The sequence below is a fragment of the Orcinus orca genome, chromosome 5 (genome assembly GCF_937001465.1).
Source record: "Orcinus orca chromosome 5, mOrcOrc1.1, whole genome shotgun sequence".
Taxonomy (NCBI): Eukaryota; Metazoa; Chordata; class Mammalia; order Artiodactyla; family Delphinidae; genus Orcinus; species Orcinus orca.
The window spans coordinates 41,374,341-41,400,051 of record NC_064563.1 but is presented as its reverse complement, the minus strand read 5'-3'; the positions used below and the strand labels follow the sequence as shown (position 1 = coordinate 41,400,051).

At 43.8% G+C, this 25,711-nt stretch overlaps 1 protein-coding gene and 1 long non-coding RNA gene across 4 annotated transcripts in view; one reads left to right on the top strand and one right to left on the bottom strand.

Annotated features, from left to right (window-relative positions):
* The window catches only part of KCNAB1 (potassium voltage-gated channel subfamily A regulatory beta subunit 1), a 427,972-nt gene that overhangs the window by 2,343 nt on the left and 399,918 nt on the right, over positions 1-25,711 (bottom strand). For all 3 annotated transcript variants that reach the window (XM_004281819.4, XM_004281821.2, XM_049709722.1), the window contains exons 9-13: positions 19,455-19,540; positions 18,672-18,792; positions 17,488-17,582; positions 9,996-10,116; positions 4,653-4,741 (exon numbers count right to left, since the gene is read on the bottom strand). In XM_004281819.4, the coding sequence (XP_004281867.1) occupies positions 4,653-4,741; positions 9,996-10,116; positions 17,488-17,582; positions 18,672-18,792; positions 19,455-19,540 (512 nt within the window). The remainder of the gene's footprint in view (positions 1-4,652; positions 4,742-9,995; positions 10,117-17,487; positions 17,583-18,671; positions 18,793-19,454; positions 19,541-25,711) is intronic.
* On the top strand, positions 254-11,179 carry LOC117197488 (uncharacterized). The gene is made up of 2 exons (XR_004478134.2): positions 254-6,225; positions 9,430-11,179. It is a non-coding gene; the product is annotated as an uncharacterized LOC117197488 (long non-coding RNA).

The following is a 25,711-nucleotide window of genomic DNA, read 5'->3' as shown; positions in this document are numbered from 1 at the left end:
ACACTTGGAGCGCATCTCCATTTGGATTAGCTTTAATAGCCACAGGCGGCCAGAGGCTACAGTAGTGGACAGCACAGTCTAGAGACTAAGGAGAGATTCAGTCCAGCTGGTGGACAGAATCCTGGTGAAGGATGGCCACAGGTTAACAGGCATCCCAGGCAGATGGAACAGCATGAAGAAGTGAAAAGTCTGTGAAACGGGGTGATACAAGTGTAGAGTGAGTGGGGGAGGGGTGGGGATGGTGGGAATAGAGGGAAGGGAAGTTGAGGTAAACAGCGGAAGGCCTTGAATGCCATTTTTTGGAGTTGGGACTTTATGCTGTAGGTGGTGGGGAACTTCTCAGGACTTCTTAGCTGGGAGTGACCCCATCAGACACATGGAGGTATTCTGAAGGAAGAGTTGGAAGGAGATTGAAAGGGGACACATGTTAGAAATTTGTTGCAGTCCTAGCCAGACACTGAGAGCCTTAACTGGACAGTGGCGGTGGAGGAGAAAAGGAGAGTGCCTCTGCGGGACATTCTGGAGGCTGATGGTGATCTCACGACTGGGTGACTAGGAAGATGCTGGTGTAGGTAATTAATTGTTGAGAGACCACAGGAGGAGAAGTTTGGAGCCTAAGTTTGGGGTAGGATATGCTGAGGTGAAGGTGCCTTTGGGATCCCACGTAGAAGTGACTTGCAGGTAGCCAGAAGGGCAGCTGTGGAGCTTAGTGGCAGTGGAAGGACTGGAGTTGAGAATTTGCAAGTCATTTGCACGGTCATGCTCAATGAAGCCCTGGGGAAGGATGAGATCATCTAGGGCCAGCTAGCATTTATTGCAAGAAGTGGGCCAAGGGCACACATTACACCATAAGACAAGGGACAGAGGCAGGCTTCTTGCAGGAATAGTCTGAGCCTGTGTGGAGTCTGTGGTGAAATACATTCATGATGACTGATTCTGAGGTTTCCACCTCACCCTTCCTCTGCTGCAGTCATGTTGGCCAGCGTGACCTTGTCTCCACTCACATGCTCTCCCCAGAAGCCTCAGGGTTTGGCAGGGTGGTAGAGCTCCTTCCTCACTGGTCTGGTAACATTTTCCTCTCTGAATGAAGCTAAAGCACATTTGGTTTCCCCCTAGCCTTGGAGCATCAGAGGATCTCAGTTACTGTGCGATTTAAATGTGAGACTGCAACACTGAGACTCAAATCTAGAAGCTGGTTGGAAGTTTTGTGTCTAGAATACAGTGGGCTAGCCATGTGAGGAAAAAAACTCTTCATTCACTACACCAATAAGAAAAGAGATCTAAACATTAGTAAAATGAAACCATAAAAGTACTTGAATAAAACATGAAAAAATAATAGTGTTATAAGACCTAAATGTTCAAGAGAAGCCATACATTAAGAATTTTATGGGAAGTTGCCCAATTTTTTAATGTTGGCAACTGTTTTAAAACATTTTCGTCCCTGCAGGTCACACAAACATCCCATGAGCTAGCAAATTGCACGCGTAGTAGTATCCTGACTGCAGTAATTGGCGGGTGAGGGGAGGTCTGGCTAGCGTTGCCGGCTGGAGGCATTAGGGGAGCTCTCCCAGGACTGGGTCACTGTCAAGATGGACCTTGGGGATGGAGCCGGATTTGGCCAGCCTGGGGTGGTGGACACTTTGCAGGAGGAGGGCCACTATTCTGGGGATTAGGATCCCAGGGAAGGGAGGGGAGGGGAGATGAGCCGTGGACGGGAAGGCCCGACTGCTGAGGAGCCTGGACTTCTCTGAGTGGATGGTGGGGAGCCTCGAGGTGCTTTAAGGCTGGAGGGTGGGGACCTGTGCAGGTGATGGGCTGCCTGCAGCTGTGGCTCCTCTCCAGCCTCTCATCTCTTGAGGCTCTGATTTATAAATGCCTCTCCAGTTTATGCTCACGTTAGGCACATTCACTTCTTGGAGCAGCTGCTTTCCTGTGCCCATTAGAAACTTCTTTTCCTTATAGATGCTGGCACTGCACTCTTTCTATCCAGTCCCACCAACTGCTGCAGGGAGCCCCCAGCCACACAATCTACTCTCACCACATCAAGGGGCCCAGTTACAGCCTGCCAAGGGTGGAATCTGTGGCGCTGGGCTCACGGGAGGTGGAGTAGAAAGGGAAAAGGGAAGGTAAACCCTCCTGGTAGCAGCCTCCCTGCTTGGACAACATCCCTTTTCTCTTACCCTTTGAGCATGGAAGCCCCATCGTGCCACCAGCCAGAGCCTTGCTAGGGAGGAAGTGCTTTGGCAAGATGACTGCCTCAGTTTTCCTCTGAAATGTTATCTTTGGCTACCTGGAGTATTGCCACAGCCCAGGAACTACCTTTTCTCTTTTTTACCGTCCCAGGCAGTGTGAGTCCCCCCTTGGAATGGCAGCCATCACTCTATTAGCTGACAGGAATCCTTTTTCTTGCCAAGCCATCTGCAAGTCATGCCTCTCTTTCCAAAACCTGCGGACTCCTTGACCTTCATGGCCACCATCCTTGCTAGTCCAAGCCACCATCACCCGTCACCCGGACAACCTGTCCTTGCCTTTCTTCATTCTGCTTTTCACACGACAGCCAAAGCAATCTTCCTCCTCTTAAAACCCTCCAAAGGATTTGCTGTGAGTAGAACAAAATTCTGACTTCTCTAGTGTTCTGTGTGACCTGTCCCCTGCCCGCGCCCACCGTCCTTTATGCTCACTGCATGTTGACCACATTCGCCTTAGGCTGGTGCCTCCTGGAAAAAGCCAAGTGCGTCTGCGTCTCAGGGCCTTTGTACTGCTCTTCTGTGTGTCTGCTCCTTCCAGGGCTTTTCACGTGCTGCATCCTCCACTTGAAGGCTTCAGAATAAGCATATCCCAGAGGAGCTTTTGGCAAGGACATTATCTAAAGTGGGCTCACTCATTTCCCAGTTAGTCTCTATTACAATACCATCTTTAGTTACTTAGTAAACCTTCTCACTTGAAATTATTTTATATGTTTCTTTATCATGTGCCTCTGCCACTGGAATATAAGCTCCTTGAAGGTTGGGTAATATCTTTCTGGTTTCCTGTGGTGTCCCCAGTGCTGAGTACAGAGTAAGCTCTCAGAGATCTCCTGAATGAACCACGGGATAGAAGAGTGAGTCTTAATTCCCTCTTTCTCAGGCAGCCCGTGAGCTCTTGAGGGCACCGTCCTGTGCTTATCTCGGAACACTCTCTGCCTAGCATGGTGCCAGACGCAGAATAAGCACTCAATGAGTATTAGTGGAATTGAAATCACTGGGTTGCATTTCAGTGCTTTTGTGTATAGACTGTTCCCGTTTCCTCCTCGTCATTGCGGAGCCTTTATCTGTTCCCAGAGCACAAGTGAAAATAAGAAAAGGTGGGGAGGCTTTCTTAAGAGGGAGCAGGGACAGGGAACCCCACAATCTGGGAGGAATTCTCAGAAGCTGAGAGGCAGAGATGATCACCCAGCTGCACAGCCCTAAGAAAGGTGACGGTAGAGAAGGAGGTCTGCACCGTTTATCTGCCAGCATATTCGAGGCTATTCTTCAAAAGGATTTTTTAAAGTTTTAAGTTTAATCAAGCTTGTCCCCACCTCCATCTACTTCCTTCTGGGAGAGGTAACAGGGCTAAGTGCTGGTTTCGGGGACAGATGGACAGGGGAGAAGCTGTGAGGCACTTCTGTTTGGGCAGGTGATACAGCTACGGCAAGAGCCGTGGAGGGGCTCGTTCCTGCAGCCTCTGGCTGGGCTGAGAGTGGGGCAGGCTCAGGACCGAGATGTGACCTTTGGGGGCAGGGGATGGTCACCACAGCCACCAACCTCCACCCTCTCCTCAGAACTCCCAGGAACATCTCTCTCCCACTTCCCCTCCTGCTGCCTTACAGGCTCCCCAGGTACAGCTGCAGGCTCCCTCCAGGCCTAGCAATCCCTGCAGGGGAGGGAATGGGGGTGGGCGCTCCTGAAATTGCTGTTAGGGAGATGTGATCCTGGAATTCTGAGCCTATTTGTCTTAAAAGTGTCAAACATTCATTCATTCAATAGGTATTTCTTGAGTGTTGACTAAGGGCCATAGAGTCTAGGAACTGGAAAATCAGTGGAGAAGCAAGAAAGACACAAGTCTCTGACCTCAGGGGAGACAGGCGATTATACTATGTTATCGTAAGTGCTGTGATGGGGAGAGAGATCCAGGATGCTAGGAGAGCAGAAATGAGGGGCCTGGCACACTGTAGACTGGCAATAAATATTTGTGGGGAAAAAAGTAAATACATGATGTGTGGATATTGTCCTACGGCTACTACATTTCAAGCTGGTTATTAGGCAGGCTTGTGTGGTTCGACCTGGGAACCCAGTCGTCAGGTGTAACATTGCTTGGGTCATAGAATACACTGTCCCACAGACACAAGCCATCCTGAGAAATGAGCCCGGAGGAGACTGCCTGTTAATCAGCAGAGGACATCCCTGGATCCACATACTGTGAAAGTTCTGTTGCTTCTTTTGCCTTTGTCCCCATTTCCCTTCTTCCCCTATCTAGGAACAGGTAGCCTATTCCCTATATTAGGGGCTTTCATGCAACTCAGCTGTGACACAATGAAGGACAGAGGTGGGGAGATGGGACACTGCCTGGGGGCATCTTCAAAGGCACCAGGAAATTCCCTGGAGTTGGTTGGAAAGGGCTGCAGTACTTGCCTGAATGGCACCGAGGTTTTCAATGAGTTGTTCAGGAGTGGATGATCCCAGGAGCACGGAACTCACACCCTCGTTTCTCAGGCACCACGCTGGGAAGAGAGAGCAGTCGGTCAGGAAGTCAAAGCACTTCTGACTGTTGATGAGTTTGCACACACCATTTGTAGCTTCCGTTGTCACAACCAAAACATATTAATTTGGGGGGAGGATGGACAGCATGCTCCAGGATTAAAAACGTCAGCAGCAACCCCTGTTGTGTGGAGGACTCGGTAGAATCCGTGCACGTGAACTGTGGGCCTAGGGCTCCTCTGCCTCACAACTGGGGCATCCAGTCTAGCTGCCCAGCCCAGGAACACTGTCTTGTTCCTGAAGACACCTGACACTGCTCCTGGGTGAACGTCTGGATTCCTGTTTGCATCTGTCTTTTCCATCTCATTCATGCTCTCACTTTCCCCTCATCTGTTACATAGAGTCCGTGTAGATTCTGGGTACCTGGGTCCTCTGTCTCCACTGACCTGTCAGCCCTCTCTGGACCTGCCTTTCTTCCTGATGCGAGGTTCATTCTGGGGAGACCGTCTCTCTCACCAGCCCTCAAACCCCTCACCCCTCCTCTGCCTCTAGCAACCTCTACCCTTAAACCCTCTTCAACCCAGGCCTCCTCCCTCTCAGCAGATGGCCTAGCTGCCTACTTTATGTAGAAAATTGAGTCCCTCAGGTAGCATATTCCTTAATTTCCCACTCACCTACGGACACAAGTACACACACTCATACTCCAGTTTCAGAGGCTATGGGGTGCTGTCTGTTCAAAGCCAAACTCTGCCCTGGTCCCATTCCTTTTGCCTTTTCTTGGATTTGATTCATCCATTATTTCTCCCCCTCTCTTGCTCTCCTGGATGTTTGATTTCTTACTATCCTCTTTCTCTTTATCAAGAAGGCATAATCAAATTTCTCCCATTCTAAAATAAGCCTCCTCAGGCCCTTCATACCTGTGTAGCTGCCACCCTACCCTTCTCCTCTTAAACTTGTAAAAGGCCCGATGAGACTCCCTGCATCCCCCTCACATCCCAGTCCCCTTCTCACCATGTCAGAAGCCAGGGTGCCCAGGAAACTCCCTGTGGTTCAAGTAGACTTTGCAGTTTGTACCTGCCTGGAACTAGATATTGCTCTAGGCCCAGGGATGCAGTGTCTGCTGGATGTCCCTGCTAGACACCCCACAGCCACTGTGAACTTCTTGCTACTTAACTAATAAGCCTGTCCCTCTTGGGTTACCAATCTCATTTGGTGGCATCACCAGTAACTTGGCCTCCCAAACCAGAAACCTGGGAGTTATCCTTGGGCACTGTCCTTTTCTGATCCCACATTCCCTTTTAATTGTCATCTAGTTGATTGTCCTTCCTAAATATTTCTCTAATCCAGTAGTTCTCAAATTTTAGCATGCCTCAGTCACCTGGAGGGCCTGTGAAACATTGATTACTCAGTGCTTCACCTTGCGTTTCTGACCCAGAACGTCTGGAGTGGGGCCTGAGGATCTGCATTTCTGACAAGTTCCCAGGTGATGCTGATGCTGCCGGTACAGGTACTCTTTTTTTTTAAACAACTTTATTGAGGTAAAATGTACCCATTTTAGGTGTACAATTCAATAATTTTTCATACATTTATCATGTGTGCAATCATCACCATTTAAAGTCCAGTTTTAGAACATTCCCATCATCCCAATAAGATCCTTCATACCCATTCGCAGTTAATCCCATTTCTACCCCCAACCCAAGGAAAGCACTCCTCTACTTTGTGCCCCTACGGATTTATTATTTCTGGACATCTCACCTAAATGGAATCATGGAGTACGTCTTTTGTGTCTGACTTCTTTCACTTAGCATAATGTCTTGCGGTTCATCCGTGTTATAGCATGGGTCAGTATATCATTTCTTTTATTGCGGAATAGTATTCCAGTGTGTGGATATGGGAACACACTTGGAGAATCACTGCTCTGGTTCAACTGTCCACTCCCTCAGGCCCTCACCGTCTCTCCTGCACAACTGGTTTTCCTACATCTTGTTTGGATTGTCCCTGCCTACCCCGCACACATCCAGCAGTAGCTTCTCCAGATACAAATCTGTTCAAGTCACTTGCCTGCTAAACATTCTTCAACGTGTGCCTGACGGGATCCTGGTCCTGTGAGGTGAAGCTCTCACTTCTCAAACCTTACTAGAAAGCCCTCCACTCCAGCTTCCGGTCTCCTCACTCCCTGCCTTGAACTTAGTGCTCCAACAGCACTATTTGTAAATCCTCTCCAACCCCAAATATCATGCTGTGTTTCTCCTCCCCAAGCCCTTGGCTCAAGCGGTCCCCTGGGTCTGGAATGTCCCTTTGCCTCCTCCCTTCCTTTGCCTCACTAATATCTACTCATCATCTGGGATTCCTCGTGGGCACCGCCTTCTCCTAAAGTCCTTCCCTGAGTCCCAGGCCGGGTTGGGAGCTCCTACATTTTACTTCCAAACCCACCCCCCACCCCTGCCTCCGGCCCACCCTGCCCTTCTCAATTATTTTACTCTCACACTATATTAAAATTATCTGTTAATTTCTTGACTTGCCCACCAGACTGTGAGGTGTGTGTTATTTGCAGTTGGATGCTCAGCACCCGGCCCAGCACCTGCACATAGTAGGTGCTCGTTAGATGTTTGTTGAATAAACGGAGACGTGGATGATTGATGGACATCCCTGAACACCTCTTCTTCTGCCCCCATTTGGTCAGGCCATGCTGTCAACTGCTACTGTTAAGCTGTTACCACACTCAGACCTTTTAAGGCAATCACTAAATCCTTCCACGTGGGAAAAATAATGCTCTATGAAGGCAAGAAGCCAAGTGATCCTGGGCTTTTTCTTTCTATTTTCTTTTTTTGGCTGCCTTATTTCCTACTTTGCACTTAGAACTCTTTTTTGGCACTAGTGGAAGTTCTGAGGGCAAAGCAGGGCACTGAGAGAATTATTGCCCATAAACTACCTGATGCCAGCAACACATGATTCCCCCATGGGCTGCTGGGCCATGTAGGAGAACCCACTGGGTAGAGCTGGCCAAGGCCAGAGGTAACGTAGATGATTCCAGGTATTTAGCATCTACTCAAGGGTCCCCCACAGGCACATCCAGAGTGTCTATGAGCAAGGTGTGAATGCTGGCTCCTGTGCAGGCGTGAGACACGGGCACCAGCCCACAGTTGGGTTGAAGTAGTTTGTTTCCTGCCCGAGGATCTCCCCTCCCCCGACACGCTTCTAGCAGATCAAAGGTAATATGCCTGGAAATAATTTCCCTCTTGGTTTGAGAGTTCTGTGGTTAAAAACAAAACTACCTGTTTACAAAGAAAAGAAAAAAATGACAGGCGAGAAAGACATCTGGGGGCACAGAGGGAGGAAAAGGAGAAACAAAGCACGTTTTAATTTAAACTCAGACTCTGTAAAGAGTCATGTACATCTGACATCCAGTGAAAGTCTAAATGTTGTAAAGATTTTCTCTTTAGAAAGACAGTGTTCTTCTATCTCTTTCAGAGCTAGATTCAATACTTGCTTTCTTGTTACCACCTAAAGATTGTATTTATGGCTATGGTTTAAGAATAGGTGTTTCTCTTTGTACTTGTGCCTCTGACCATATATGACAGCTAGGAGTGGACAGAGTTTCAGCAGAGGGTGTCTAATTCTTTGCAAAAACATCATCTTCATCCTTATCTTCACCAGTTACTGAGCACCTACTCTTTTCTTTACATACATAATTTCCTTTTGCTCAACAAGTTTGTAAGATATATACTACTATACCCATTTTACAGATGAGAAAATTGATAATCAGGTTAAATAACTTGCTAATGGTCGATAGCTAATACCTTTTACTGGGCTCATTAAAGCCATAGTAGCAGCCATGCTAACTAATCACATTAAATATAATCTTTGTTTTTTTGTTTTTTGGAAGAAAGGATTACAGCAATAGTTACACATATACTTAGGTAACTGGTATTTCCCTCCTAAAACCGTCTCCCATTTCCATCTTTCTGTGACTATTAACTGCAGCTACCATTTTCCTGCCTTCCAGCCTCAGAAGAGTCAAGCATCTAACAAATATCCTTTTATTTTATTTGCATAGAACTTATCTTGAGCTTTTTATCTCATTGGCTCACTGTATCTGATTTGTCCCAATTCCTGCTATTTTTTAATCCTTAGGAGTTCTTTCTAGACTCTATACCCATTTTATTCTTTTCTCATAGCTACCACATGAATTCTTTTCTCTTCAACCTCTTCTTCATTTGTAAAGTGAAGATAATAGTAGCAAAACTCCATTAACATCTGTAAGATAGGGCTACGATTAGTATACACCTCGATTAGTATACACCTCGCGGGACCCACGATTAAGGAGACAAGATGAGCATTAAAGAGCTCATCACAGAGCCTGGCAGATACTCTCCAGCAAGGGAACTGAAAGTTTAAATGCTTTTCTGTCTAATCCCTAGTCTCTAGCCACTTGTGGCTATTGAACCCAGGAGTGTGTTTAGTCTGAATTGACATGTGCTGTAGGTGTAAAATACACTCTGGATTTTGAAGACTTAGTATGAAAAATAGAGTGTGACATATCTCAGTAACTTTTTATATTTATTACATGTTAAAAATGATAATATGTTGGCTATATTGGGTTAAATAAAATCCATTTAAAAATTAATTTCACCTATTTCCATTTTACTATTTTAATATGGCCACTGGAAATTTAAAGATTAAACGCATGGTGCACGTTATATTTCTACAGGACTGTTCTGGTGCAACGTGGCTTTCAATTGTTACCCGTGACCGTGACCTTTCATTGACTCCACTATGTCGGAAGAGCCACTGTCGTGGCTCTGGAAGTTTCGCGGTGACGCTGCTCCCATGGGATAGGCCTTCCATGTGGCAGTAGCCTTGGCCACGCTCGCAGCCCTGCTCCTCAGCCTCTCACCAAACCCGCCTTACCTTCGACGGGGATGGAAAATTGAACCAGAAGCAACGGATGTCACTACACAGATCAGGGGTGCTCACCCTTGACACTGTGAGGATGTGTGCGTTTTCACTGACGTGTTCTTGTTTAAACTGTGTTATAAGGGAAAGGAGAAGGAAGTAAGAAAAGTGTTTCAGCATGTGGAACTACTCTAGGGAACTCTGAAAAACCTATCTAATGCTATGTCTCATTTTAGATAGCATGAACCAGGAGTCTATGCTTCAGAGATCATCTGCCCCTGCAATAGGTATGTTATCATGCAAGAGATGTGGATCAGCAATAGAGAATGATTTCATTTTCCGTGATCCAGCAAGGCTTCCCCTCCCAAGTGACTTTCTCACCCACGGCTAGCTGAGGTAGCGTGCATCCCAGACGCTCCGCAATCGGGGAAAGGTCTTTCAGCTTGTTTTGCTGTTTTCTCCCTTCTTCACTCACAATCCTTTCCTTCAACCACTGGTAGCACTAGAGATAAGAAGAACATTTAAATATTAATGTCTGGTAAGGGTTTGATGCAGATTGTTAATTCAATAAAATGTAAGAGCCTCGTGGTGAATTCCTCAATCTTCTTGGCTCTGACCTTTCTGTTTGATGGTGACAAGGATGCCTATGTCTTCATGCAAGGAAATGTTCCCCACCGTCTCCTTCTTTGTTTACTGATTCAAGACAGATTGATTTTGACTAAAACTCACCATTCAGATCCATCGACACGCACAAAAGTTGTTAAAATCCTAACATATAATCAATTAGGTTCCATCTGGACATGATGTTTCATATTGCAATAGCCCTTAGAATGTAGGGGAAAAAAGGCATTTACATTTCACCAGGGTCTATTATGTTTCCTTGTTGTCAAGGAAGTTGGGTGCCAAGCTTTCTTCTCAAAGGAAGTCATTATCTTACATTTCCTGCTGTAACTATCCTTCTCCCTCTTGCCTTCAATTTACTCCTAGTCTCTTCAGTATTCTTATAATAGTGTTTTATTGTTAGCTTTCTCTGCTCCTCCTAGAAGCAGATGTGAATGGTATAATTGATAGGTACTGAGTACATTTTAAAGTCACACCACGAGGCATTTGGAACTTCCCCGACCAGGGATGGAACCTGTGCCCCCTGCAGTGGAAGCGCAGAGTCTTAACCACTGGACCACCAGAGAAGTCCCATTTTAAAGTTTTAAAGTGGATAAACACTTTCTCAAACGTGTATTACCTTTTGTATAACGTTTGAAACTTAAAAAGGCAAGGGAACTTAAAAAGGTAAATGAGAAACTAATCTTTAAAACCTCTGAGAAGAGACTGACCCTGATGTAGACTATGAAGTGAGCCTGATTTCCTAAATATAAGAAAAAGAATATTTTAGAATTTCTCAATGCCCTATTTTTCAGAAGGTTCTGCTCTTACTATGAAACAAGGAACAATAGACCCTTACGTACAAAGCTAGCACTATGCAGCAACACCCAAAGGAAAAGAATATTTGTAAGAATCGGTTAGTCTGTTTTAGTGACAATAATAAAAACCATCTCCCTGTGTGGCAACGTAGACTTTCTCCATTGCATGCGTTCGTGACATAATTACCACCACAGACCTTTACCTTCCCAAAGGCAGTGGAAAGCTGGGCAATCATCACAAAATCTCCACCCATAGGATTTCAATGGGCTGCTGGCTTTTGTTTTTTTTAAGTATTTTTTTCATCATTCTAAGACAGTATTTCCAAATAAAAAAACCGCATTATGTTTTGTTATGATTTTTGGAATGATTTTGCAGATATGAAAAGAAAAAACAACAAGCAGCCCCAGTTCTGTTCTCCTCCTAGATCTCAGAGGCTTATGGTCTGGCTCCTCACATGAAGTTTGCTTAGAGAGATGGCCAAGAGTTTTCCCAGTCTCGGCTACGGAGACCTTAGCTTCCTCCAGGAGGAAGTGTGGCCTTCAGCATCTCTCCAGAGATGACGGCTGGTGCCAGTGGTGATGAGGTAGGTGGACAGTTAGGAGCAATGAGCACCGTGATGGGGGCCGAACAGCCTTCCCTGGCAGCATGCTGGGTACATCAGAGAGCCCCTGAACTTACTTCTACTGTCCTCAAGGGGGAAAACATCACCGATCCGCACTTTAGTTTCATAACATTTTTCAGAGGACGAGTATCTCTGAATGTTATTCAAATGAAAAAAAAAAAAAAACCACGGTTGAAAACCAATAGCCAAGTGCTTCTTGAACAATTGCTTTTTATTAGAACTAGGAGAGTTCCTGAGGTTTCAACATATACCACACACATGAAGATTGACTGATTCATCAATCTTTAGGAAGATTTCTAAAAGTAACAAATACCAAACATTCATTTATTGAGTACCTTTCTTCCCACCCTCAACATAAATCTCACTCTAATCACTGGAAAACATAAGCAGGTTAGGGTTTTTTTTTTTTTTTTTTTTTTTGCGGTACGCAGGCCTCTCACCATTGTGGCCTCTCCCGTTGCGGAGCACAGGCTCCAGACGTGCAGGCTCAGCAGCCATGGCTCACAGGCCCAGCCGCTCCGCGGCATGTGGGATCTTCCCAGATCTTCCCGGACCGGGGCACGAACCCGCATCCCCTGCATCGGCAGGCGGACTCTCAACCACTGTGCCACCAGGGAAGCCCCCAGGTTAGGGTTTTTAAAAAGTAGATGCATAGTATTTCTACTGCTTTCCTCATACCAAAGGAAACAAATGTGTTTTGGAAATACATAACTTTAACTGCTTTACAAGTAGGAAAATGTTAGCATAGGGAGGAGATGAGGCTTAACTAAAATATTAATTAAATATGGAGGTGAAACAGTGTTTTTGGTAAGAAGGTTGCTGGTGGGTGTGGTTGTATGCAATAATAAACCCAACTTGTTGACTGTGGGCAGTAATCCACGAATCAGAAGATGAAATTTCATCTTCCATTCCACTTGCTTAATCCTATTCCTGCAGTGGTTTGATTACATGTTGATTGTTCTAAGTTAGTGGAAGGCAGAGATGGCTTCTCGTTCATCTCAACATCTCCAGTCTTGACACAGTGGTTGGCCCAGAGGGGCTCAGCCGATATGGTGGTGAGGAAGGGATCTGAGAAACCAGGGTTCCACAGGGTAAAGATAGATCTCTTCAATTTTTCAGATTGAGCACAGACACTTCCTCCTTAAAGAAGTACAACTCAGCTGGCAGCCCTGCGTGCTTCCACAGTGCTTGTGGATTCCACATAGTTTCATAATTCACCCCTTCTCATGTCTGTCTCTAGCAAGTCCCTGAGTTACATTGAGACTGTCCCTGTATCCTCAGCCCTCAGCACAGGGCCCGGCACTGAGTAGACACTCAGTAAATATTTGCCAAAGGAACAATTGAATGAGCTTTTCTCCACAGATTAGTGGGCTATTGCTTTATACATGTCACAAAATTCTTTAAATTTTCCAAAAGCTTTCTTTGCCATCTCCTATTGCTGTGACCATTATCTGTGTGACACCCATATTACAGGTAGCCATAACAGGGTGGGACTAGTCTGTGAGTCAGCCCCAAATCCCCCAGTCGCCTGTTAGTTAATCGTAGATTAGAACTCAGGGAGCAACTGTAAAGCCATGGACAGAATCAGTCACATTTCATTACTGGGCCTTGTCTAGAATAATTTAGCATTCAAGATCACTGACTATTTCTATCTAAACATCGAAGTCTTTGGCTCAAAAGAGCAGCAAAGTCTTCACTATTGAGGTGAAAATCTCTAGGTAAAATGCTGGAGCTAAAAAATTTCCTTCTGAAATTGTACCATAATGGGCAATATCCTTAGTTTCTTAATATGAACACCTGGAGTACTTGGACTGCCCCTCTCCACCCACTTTGATCTACGTTAAGTTTGCATGTTTCCAGTTTACCTTTGACAGAAGGGTACATATTTTTATGATTTTTCTATAAGGTATTTTCCCAACAGTAGGGAAGAGCTGTCCATAAATTTTATTGCACTTTTCATTTCTATTTAAAATTTCTATTTAAAAGCTGCTCACCTGGTCTCTTGATCAGACTTTGTTGATCCTCAGTTATGGCTCATTGCACCCATTCAAGAACCATTTATTGAGTACCTAGCATGTGCCAGGCTCTGTGATGAGTTAACATGAGTTTCAGTTTCTGTCCTATAGGTACTCACAAATCATTGTCTGGTAACTTGAGAAGTGTTGTTTTTAGTTGGATTGCCCCCTCAATGATTTCCTCAGAAGCCTTGTTTGTACTGCCTCTTTATGGGAAATAGGTCACCATAGGTGCATGACGTGAGCTGGTCACAGCACCTTATCCTTTGGGCCACTGTCATTGGTTTATCAGGTTGGCACATGACCCAAGCTTGGCCAGTCTTCTCTGGACTGAAGCTGATAAAGAAAAAGTCTCTTTTCTCTCAGGTTACATGACTTTAAGGATGTAAGCCTGCGGTCACCAGCATTCCTGCTCCTGGCCTCGTGGAAAAGACCCACTTGTAGTAGAAAAAAATGACACTCACATGCAGGGAGAAATAGAGGAGATGGAGAGTCCTGACAATGTGCAAATCTATGGATGGAGTCACCCCTGAGGCCATCCCACTCCATCCTTCCCAGGGAGTGTCTGTCTATGCGTTCCCTTCTTTGATTAAATTAGGTTGAATTGCATTCTATTGCTTGCAGCCAGAGGATTCTAAGACTGTAAGAAGTGTTTATGGAATGACAGAAGAAAGTACCAATAACTGAGTTTTATAAAGTGAGGACAGGTTTCACAGAGTGAAGACAACCAAGATTTGTCTTTAGGGATGAGGAGAGCTTCCACAGCAGGATGTAAAGAAGGGCATTTTGGGGAGGCAAAAAAGAGTACAGTGCATTTGGGTGAAAAATGAAGTAATATGATTTGGGGAGAGACAAGAACAAAAAACGGGTTCAAGAGTATTTCCTTGAATGCTTTTTGTGGGTTTTAGGTTTTGTCCTATAATCAGTGATTGGGAAGTCATTAAAGGATTTTAAGCAGGGTTACGATATAGTCAGATTAATCTTTTAGAAAGATAATTGGTCACATAATTGAGATAGATAATAGAAAACTGGTGGGTACCTGAAAAAGGGAGCGGGGGAATCAGAGAGTCCAGATGGGAGGTTAATGCAGCAAACCAAGTAAGCAGTGATGAAGATCTGAACAAGGGTGGTACAAGGAATGGACCACAGAGCGTCAGCATGTGGACTGGAGGAGTTAGTGCCCCGCTGAAGAAGACTGAGGGAGGAGAAGAGGCAGCTGAGATAATGCCTTGGCTTCTGCCTGGGATGACCAGATGGATGGGTGGAGGCATTGTTAAATGAGAAGGAAGAGTAGATTCTGGGGAGTGAGGACAGATTCCATTAGGCATGACAGATGCCCATGGGACAGCCACGTGGACATGTCTGATAGGCACGAAGAAGTAGTGGTGTTTAGCTCAGCGGTGAGTCAGTGCTGATGACACTGATTTAGAAGTCTTTGTAACAGTGGTGGGCCAGATGCAGCCTCCCAGAAAACCCCCTGGGCAGTACTACTTTCTAAAAGATAGGTATTTTTTCACACTCAGTTAGTTTATCCTTCAAATCTAGTTCAATATTTATAGCAGAAACAAAGTATTAGCAACCTTATTTTATTGTAACTTAAAACAGCCAGTGTGAAATACCAACCATTTATTCTATTTTGGGGGAAGGTGAAAGTTGCCATCTTATTTATCTATTTGCCTAGGTCTTTATTTTTTAAAAAATGTTTTTACTATTAGAATTCTCATTCAATCTTAAGGTTGAAATATATATATATATATATATATATATATATATATATATATATATATATATATATGTATATAATTAGTAGTAGTAGTATTTTTTGCTTTAGTTACTCAAGTGGTTTTTCTAAGTGTACATATATTAGTCCAGAAAGCACTTGGACTGATGAATTAAGAAGCCTTGAGGGTTTGCAGAGCTCTAAAGAAGCGTGCTTTGTGACTGGCTGCCTTTCACCTGTTGAGAGTCCTTATTTATTGCTAAGGATGTTTCAACAGATGCTGAAAAGTCAACAACAGAAATATTTTTCGGGTTGCTTTTGGGCTTAGTCACCTTCAAATATTTTGCATCTCCTTTTCTTTTCCTCCTTTCGTTAGTGCATTTTTAAAAGCTTTTCAGCTGTTTGTAAGCTTTTCTCAAATAGTGATGGAGATCAGCCAATCATATACTTCAAATACAGTGTAGTAGCTACTTCTTCCTCCTTTAAAAACCTGAGTTTGAAGGGAAACAAAAATGCCTTTAGGGAGATGCACTGAGAGCCAGGAGACCTGGGTTCTACTTTTAACTTTTTCTATTATGAGTTTATGCTGTTGGATTGTTATCTAATCTCTTTGTGCTCAGTTTCTGCATCTGGAAAAGGTTTACCCTCTTATAAGGATAGTCTGGAACAAACACCTGGTATATATGGAAGCACTTTGAGTTTTTCAGAAAGTCTCTGAAAGAATGTAAGACAACATGCTTGTCTACAACTGGCTAAAAGCCATCTGTATCCATTTATCTTTGTGAGGAAAAAAGGAGATGAATAAAAACACTTAGCCCGGTGCTTGGCACATAGTAGGTGCTCAGCAAAATCACAATTTTCAATGCTTCTCTTTCTTCACTCTTTTCTTGCCATCCACCTTTTATCCCTTCTTTCCTGAGATGCTTTTCGTTTTTCTTTGCTGACTTATTCAAAACCTTCCATTTTTCAGAAACAAGACCCTATATAATATTCTAGGATAATTAGTGTAATAATGCAAAACTAGAAGCAGGACCATGTCACCATGTTTTAGGAAATATTTATGTTGTATTATCTTAGAGAACAAACAAGCTAATAGGTCAACTGATACAGCAGAGAGAAAAGTGATAGACCTAGAGTCTGGAGAAGGTCCTGATTAGGGAAGCACACGGTGGTTCCAGCCACACTGATTAAAAGGTCGCTGGTTTGGGCTTAACTTGAGTTGTCTTTGTGCTGACTTTGTGCTGATGGAGACAAGAGGCTGTGTCAGACTTCTGCTTCCTCTTTGGGGCCTTTGGCATGTGTGAATTTTGAAAATGCCTATGTTCTCTCCCTAGACATTACAGAGTAATTTGTGATTCTAATGTTATTACACATTCTCTCAAGTTTTAAAAAACAGACATGTTGTTATTAACAAGGAGAGATTTTGGAGTACCCTCCAAGTAAATTAATCATCAAGATCTTCTGAATGGAGGTAACTTTATGTCAATGATCTTAAATATCTTTATGCTTCAGAGAAGAAATTAAGCTGCAAGACTGAGCAGCCGGAGTTGATCTCTGCAAATGCCAGCCCTGAGCCCCCGTGACAGAGGCTTGGCTCTGTATCTGCTTCCCAAACCCTCCCTCCTTACTCCCCATCCTCACATATTAAAAAACGTCAACCGAACTCAAACCTATTCAACTACAACTGGTTTGCCACATGTGGATTAAACCTCTATGGCTTAAATTTTGTTTTGTCAAGAAAAGTAAAATTAGATCCTCTTACATAGAAAAGGGATTTTACGTTTCCTAAGTTTCGAAGGAGGAATGAAATGCCTTCTTGAATATAAGAATTAGTGTAGGAATTCGAGTCTACGAATCCAACCAGGTCATTGGGCATCTCCCCCGGTCCCCAGAGGAGGAGAACTTTCTGCACTGATGCCTGACCAGAAGTAGAGACCTCCAGAGGGCTTGGGGAGCTGGCCAGGGAACACCGGCCAGCCCAAGGCCACACTCGGCCTGAGCCAGGGAGCCACAGGCTGCTGCAGAACTGTTCTGTTCAATCTCCTTTTTTCCCTTGCTCCTATCCCCAGACTCTTTCCTAGAGGTGGAGGAAAATACCTTCAGTGAAGCCCTGGAACTTTCAGGCACCCCATTTCCATATTTTCCTGAGATGATGCCACAGGCCAGTGGAGACCATGTCATCGCTCCGACGCCTACAGAAGAAAAAACCTTAAAAAGTTACTCCAGCAAACTGGGATCAAAAGTGTCGGGGTGTTTAGAAAGGACTTGGTTAGTTGTGGGGAAGCTGGCCAGATACATGAGCTAATATCAGCATAAATCTTTTCATTACAGTTCAGGCATCTACAAATCGTGCTTCATTTTTATAAACCTACCAAACGTGCACTGTTGGTTATGGGGAACAGGCCATATAATCAAGCCTGAAAATGTGGCTTATCCATAGTTTTCGGATGACCAAAATTTATGTTTCTTTTTACACTCAGAGATAAACACTTTTGCTTGCACAGGAATCCAGCTCTTTGCTTGTTCACTCAGTGCCTTAACAGTGCCTGATGCAAAGCAGGAGCACAACGCCCCCTGCACAGTAAACACGCAGTGATAGCAATAACAACCATTGTTATTGCTGTTGTTGAACTTTTGTATCCTTTTTTTTCTTACCCAGCATTTTCCCACTCGTGTAAACCCCCATTTCTTATGAAGAAAATTATCTCTGGAATCTGTTTTAATAAGTACGCCTGAAAATGTGGCTTACTTAGGTTTTTCTGATGCCCAAAATTCTCGTGTACATGTTGTGTATATATTTTTTCCCTCTCTTTGTCATTATGTCTACCTACAAAAACATGTGTCCCTGGCTTGTCAGCCGTTCTTGAATTCCCATTCTGACTCAGTTCTAGGCAAAGTAGGAGATACAGATGTACAAATCCATAATTTTTGGGAAAGGCAGTCATAATCCACTCAGAGATGCATTCTTGGCTAGAGCAACTACCCTATGAAAAATACGTTTATTCATTGTTTCTTCCCTTCATTCTATATGCATTTTTTGAACACCTACTGAGTACAGCTTGTACACCAGTCACAATTTACAGCTCTGCTTGGCTGTCACGAGTGATACTCTGGAGGTTACATACAGGCACTTTTGATTCTTCCAGTCTCTGGAATGCATATTGCTGACAACCCCTAGGTTAATTAGGAACATTTAGGAAAGCATTTCAGTAACATTTTTTTCTGGATCACTGATCATCCTGTTGTTAAAAATAATCAGTAAATTTGATTGTGAAGATTACCTATTTTATGGTAGAGCTCTGGCAGCTGAACCTCCACTTTCTCTCTCTGGAAAAGATGGTACTCAGCTTGTTCACAGACTGGTGGGATCATGTTGAATTGTCTTGCTACAGAGTAGGCTTCCTAGGGAGAAATAAAAGAGCAACTGAATTTATACCTGATGAGAAGGCTGTATGCATGAAAAAATTTCATTTTGGTGAAATCAATACAAACCAAGAAAAATGTAGATTGCCAAATAGTAAGCAAAGTTATGACCATCAATTTCACTAAGAAATACCAATGCAGGAAATCCTTATTATTCTTTGAGAGGTTTTGGAATCAGTTAAGGTCCAGGGAAAATTAGTCAAAGTATGAATTATGGACTATTACAAAGAAAACATAGTTTGACTATTTCTAGGTTCCTAAAGAAATAAAACTTAACTAATATATAATATAAAAATGATCTGTAATTAGCATGTTATGAACAGTACCATTATTTAAGACATTAAAAAAAAACCCTGGAATATTGTGTTCATATGTCTCGTTAGCTGAGAAATTTACTCTCTTACTACCAGAGAACATGCTAAAGCACAATTCCTGTTAGATACCTGCACCCTCCCTATCGTATTCTGAGCTGAGGAGATCCACCCCCCATATCCATCTCTATTACTGATGGAATTGATCATAGAATTCTAGTGCCTTTGTGATTGTGAAGAAAGTTTGCAAAAGATCTTACAACTTACACATGATATCTAACAAACAATAATACGTACTCAACGGCCATTTCAAAATAGGAATGAAATTACCATGATCTCCATGGCGCTCCAGCGGGAGGTTCCCCAGTACATTGCCATTCCTTGGTTTATCACATGTGTCATGGCTCGAACGATTTCTATGGAAAGCCAAATAGTTAGCACTACATATACTTTTCAAAGTTATACAGTCTTTTTTTTTCCTTTTCCTGCCCAAAGCTTAGATATTTAATGCAGTTATTTGTTGGATTAATATAATTACTTTGACACTGGTGATAACATAATAGTCTAACATAAAATATTGATAGTTTGGAGGTGGCTGGTACTTTTGGGTAAACTGACGTTCCATTTTCAGATTGCAGCAACAACATGAAATGATATTAAAAACAGAATGACCACTTTAAGTTCTTCCTTTACTTTTATCGCTTCAGGGTTCCTGGCTGGATAAAAGAACACATGATTCACCTCTTTCAGAACATGGGGACCTTAAGCGCTCACTAAAGTGAGAAGTGAGAGAAAGCATTTGTTTTGACTTTGTAGAATGGAGGGTCATTGGGGATAGAAGGCCTGCCTCTGTGTGTGGGATCTGCAGAGCTAAGACTCACTCAGGGTGGCTATTTAATAGAGATGACTCAACAACAATGTGTTTGGCAGAAAGATAAACATATTAAATGCTGAACAAACAGCCAAAGCCACAGTGGCTCCCAGCCCGCACGGGCTACTCTGTCCTTGACCACTTTGGACCAAAGTTCATTCTAAGACACCCATGTCATGCATTTCACTGGGGCCTGCGTGTGGCCCCGCCCTGCTTGCTCATCAGCCTCTTTCAGCCTGACATCATATTTCCTAAACAGGAGAATGAACCCCTTCCCAGAGGGGTGGAGCTGAGCTAATCTTCTTGGCACCAGCCGATGTGATGCAGAACCAGGGAGCGTGGAGAACCTCAAGTTCAATTGAGTGATAAGTCACAGACACGGCTGGATTTCTTCTATAAAGCGGGTCAGCCAAATACCCAGGATGCTAGGTCATCTGACATTTTCAAGGGGCTGCAGGCCACGGGCTTTTCTTGCCCCACTAATATCTGGTAGGTTACGTGTCCTTCAGAAGAATCAAATCCTTTCTCAAACTCAAGTTGAGTAGATGTGTTCTTCTTTTATTTCTCACCAGCAATCACTGTCTTAATTGATCAGGGACAGGATTTGGAAGGAGACAGTGCGGGTTAGGCTCTTAGCTTGCTTGCTTATTTGGCTTACGTAAACCATTTAAAATTGCCCTTGGTTTCTTTGTTTGGAAGATGGGAATGCTTTTACTCACCAGAGTCCCAACAGAGGTAGAACTTGGCTTATAAGGAAAGTATTTTTCTTTCTTGGAGAAAGACTTCTAAATATCAGTTTATTACTCAGCAACTAAATCTATGAAGATAGTTCTCCCTTGATAAAGCAAATGAGATACAAAAGGTTATATGAAACCTTTTCTTTCCTTTTATTATACAAATGGAAATGAGTACCTGTGCTAAAATTTCTGGAAGTCTAAAGCCATTATTTAAATCTCTGCCCCAAAGTATTCTCTCTTTGGAGATCTCCATCGTTGTGCTAGTTCCCTTTCCTTTCACACCCTGTTTCATCCAGAGCTGAGATGTTCATCCAGTCAACAGGATTTGTGAGGTGTCTGCTACGCTGGGGGTTGGGGATATTGGGGCAAATCAAACACGTTGGTAAACACTGAGGAGGTTAACAGAATAAAATGAGCCCGAGAGCCTCCCCTGTCTCCATTCTGTAATCACGTAAGATGAGCACAGGCCTGGCCAGTGGCTTGGCCATGCGGCAGTTCCCGAGGCCTTGGCAAGAGCAGGTAAGGTGGAGTGGAGGTGGTACTCCTCCTGTACCTTCATTCCCTTATTTCACACACACGTATAAAGAACTTAATATTTGCCAGGCACTGGGTTCATCTGTGAGTAAAACAGATACAAAGCTCCTTCAGTTCTGAATTGAGTGGAGAACATGGAGATGTAAACAAGTAGGTAATTACAAAATGTGACATGTTATGAAGAAAACCAATAGGGGGCTGAGATAGGGAATAAGAGGGAAGACCGATTTTAGTTGGTTAAGGAAGGTCTCCCTGAGGAGTAATGTTTAGGCACAAAAAATAAATAGGGACCAGTCAGGTGAAGAACAGTGGAGGAGGATTGTAGGCCACTGGAGCAGCACGTGCAAACGCCCTGAGGCTGGACAGAGCCTGGTGAGTTCCCGCAATCAGGAAGCCATGGAAGCTGAGTCAGGAAGGAGGACAGGGCTACAGGATGAAGTTGGCAGAGGGCAAACCGTGTCATTTGTCTGTTATTCAGGGCTTGATGGGAAGTCACTAACATTTTTAGGTAAGGAAATGACGATGCAGTGAACATTTCAGAACACTATCTGACCGTGCTGTGGGCCTGGAGGGGGGCTGGAGGAAGCAGGAAGATCTTTAGGAAGGTATTGCAGTACTCCAGGCAGGAATTGAGGGGGCTTGGAATCGGGAGGTGGTAGCAAAGACAGAGGCATGAATGGATCAAAATCTGTTTGGGGGGTAGTATCCCCTAGACTTGCAGATGGACTGAACGTGGCAAGCGAGGACGAGGAGGAATGAAGGCGATCTCCCAGATAACTGGCCATTCACCGAGATGCAGGAGACTGAGCGAGGAACAGTTTTGGGAGGAAAAGCCAGGGTCTCCCCTTGGACATGCCAAAAATGGAGATGACTATGAGAGACTGAGGGGAGATGTCGAGTGGAGATAACTGGATAATGACACGGTGAACAACCTGGGCTGGAAGCGAGCTATTTATTAATTACCAGTCTTTAACTGTATTTAAATCCATGGAAGTGGATGAGACTATAAAAGGGAAGTCTGCCCAGAGAAAAGAGTAGAGGTTCTAAGAGCCAGAGCAGGAGTCGGGGAGAGGTCACTGCAGCCAGAGGGACAGGAAGGAAGCCAGATGGGGGGACAGTTCAGAATCAAGAATAGGGAGTGCTTGCAGGAGCTGTGCCCGAGGACTGGAACACACGAGCATTCGAGTCAGAAGGGCACAAAACAGCGTCCATAGGATTTGGCTGTGTGACAGGGAGGTCACTGCAGACCATGAAAAGAGTGCTGTCAGTGTCTGTGGTGCGTTGGGACCAAGGCCAGGCTGGAGCCAGTGGTAGAATGGGCGTGGGGAAGGGAAGGCGTTAGAGACAACCTGGGTAGACTCAAGTTAGGAAATGAATGGAGCAGAGAAAGAGGGCAGCAGCTGAAGGGGTACTCAGAGTCAAAGGAGAGTTTTATTTTAAAACTGGAAGATGTAAGAGTAAGCCTGTATGCCACTGGGAGTGATCTAGATAGGGGAGTTACTGAGGATGTGGGCTAGAGGGTTGGGGAGTATGGAGGGAGAGAGACTTGACACAGGGAGATGGAGGAGAACAACACTCCTGGGGGTGGGAAGGACACTTCTGGCAAGATGGTGGGACCTCAGGAGGTTTGGAGAACTCATCATAGGAAGACAGGGGAGCCCCTGTTTGATGAATTCAATTCTCAATAAACTATCAATCAAGTGAAAAAGAGATGGGAAGTGAGAAAAAGGTGAGAAGGAACAGTTCTGAGCGTGGAAGAGCCTATGCAAGATGCCCTTATGCCCCAGGTACTTTAGCTGAGGGGTAATTTCTTTGCTCCGTGGTTTGTTTGGCTACTGACTCTGCAGGAAAGGGCTGGTGGAATGCAGAAAGGAGTCTGGGAGGAGGAGGCTGCAGCACGGAATGCAGGGAGGAATGCAGATAATGTAGAGGCCCCAGTTAGAGATTCACGTTGCCACAAAGTAAAACTGAATTTAATGCATATTCAATTTTTTTTTTTTTTCCCACATGGGCATGCGGGGTCTTAGTTCTCCAACCAGGGATTGAACCTGTGCCCCCTGCAGTGGAAGCGTGGAGCCCTAACCACTGGACCGCCAGGGAATTCCCACTTCATTTTTTTTTTTTTTAATGTCAGAGAAAAATCCCCCAAGTTTTTAGCTATCTAACATAATAGGAAATAACTGTACTGATAGCTGAGGTGGGTTTTTAACATAATTCTACCAAAAGGACACTAGAGGGCAGCATTGTTAAGAAAAAAAATCAACTGAGTTTAAATGCTTGTTTTACTTGTACCTCACGGAAATGCGTTTTTAAAGCATCCTAGTCAGAGCCTCGATACTGAGTGGGGAAAAGGCCCTTAGGAAGATCATTTAGTGCATTGCTTTCACCTGCCCCTGGGAAAGGACATGCAGACAAACAAACTGATTAAATCCGGCAACTCAGGACTGAATGTGGCTCCTGGAGCCCAGATTCGCCCGCTTTTCCAGGAAGCCTTGGCATCAGTGGTTCTCAACCCTGACTGCACATTAAAACACCTGGGGAGCTTTGAAAACTACACTATCCAGGCTCCACGGAAGTTCTATTATATCAGAATCTCTGGGGGTGAGGCTGGGCATCAGTCTCATCCCAGATGATTCCAGTGTGCAGCCAGGGTTCAGGGCCGCTCGCTGTGCTTGTCTACACGGCTGGTCCTAAAGTATGGCCCCTGGACCACCAGCAGCAACCCCTGGAACCCGGTAGAAATGCATATCCTAGGGTCTTACTCCAGATGTACAGAATTACAAATTCTGGACATGGGTAGGGCCCAGCATTCTGTTTTAAGCAGCTCTCCATGCAATTTTAGTACAGACTAAAGGTTGAGAAACACTGCTTTATATCATCCCCAAGTAAGCCATGTCAGTGAGTATCAACTTCCTCCCACATTTCCTCTTCTGCTCTGTCATCTAATCTTAGTGCTTCATGCTATACTTTAACCTTTATTTGCTTTAGTACATATGCAAACAGTCACTGTGACATGCATGCATGCATGTACACACACACACAAGCACATACACACTTTAGTATGAATTAGAGGAATTTGAAGAAAATGCAGAGGTCCAAGTTCTAGTCTAATTCAATGAGCCTGGGCCTTTGTATTATGTTCGTTAACTCTCAAATCTCAGTGTTTGAGAAACACTTCTAAACTATGGGAAAACTTGGTTAAATCCTTCCTGTGCACTCCTTTCCAGGTTGAAATCATTATTATATAACCCACAGGCCCCAGGCAGCCTGCACTCTCTCTTATTCCCTGGACTCCTGTCAGAAAGCTGGCCTCTATAAAAGTTGCAAGTCAACTTTGTTTCTCTGAGTATCCCAATTTCCCATCTGTAAAGTGAGTCTGTATTGATCCTGTGTAATTCTTTCAAAGCTTGACATGAGATGATATGAGAAGACCAATTTGTGAATCTGAAAGAGTAACACAAACTGAGTAACAAGTAAGCAGGATGTGGCCCTGGTTGTTTCTTCTCAAATAAGCTCAGATTCTAACATTTTAGTTACCAAAAAAAAAAAAAAAGTTGATATTCTTTTCAGTAACATAGGTCTTCTGTGTTTAAAAATATGTATTTTATGTGAAAGGACTTAATAAAACTATTTATTTTGAGTGAAAGAAATTTGTTGATAAACTTGTTTATTTTTTCAGTTGGCCCTCATGCAAAACAATGGCTGCTCACATTAAGCCTTTTACATGTGAAATGTTCCCTAGAACTTTGAAAGTTGTACGCAAGTGGTTATACTGCATGAACAATAAATCATAGGGACTAAAGATACAAATATGCAGAAATTAGTGTTTTTATCAGATCAAATGTACTCAAGTTAATCTGGCCATATGGACACAAAATGATGAAAACAAAAGAAACCTTAGAGATAATTCAGTGTAGTTTCCTCTTCCTCTAGATAAGGAAACAGGCTAGGAGTTCATTGTTTTAAGGAATAATTAAAAACTTGAATATTGTTAACAATTATAAATATTTCAGATATGCTTACAAAATGCTGAGAGTAAATACACAAAATAATAATTGTAATATGTAGTGGAACTGTATGTCACTTTGTTCTATATTTTTCAAGTCCCCTGTAAATGTGTTATCATACTTTCATAATTTAAAAAAGAAAAAAGAAGATTCCCTAACACAGCAAAGCACCACTTTAAAACACTAACATGTTATAGGTTAATTCACAAATATTAGGTTTAACTAAATGCAATTTCCACTTTTACAGGCCAAAAAATGGTTGATCTTTTTTACTGGGAGGGGACCATGCGGAGGCTGGGGCACTGGTAGAATGCAGAGACTTGGTTTCAACAGAGGAGCCATAAACACTAATAAAAACACGTCTAGACATGGGTACAATTTTTACTCCAGACCAGTTGTTTGTTATTTATCTAACTTCAGCTGTTTATTTACTTTAGC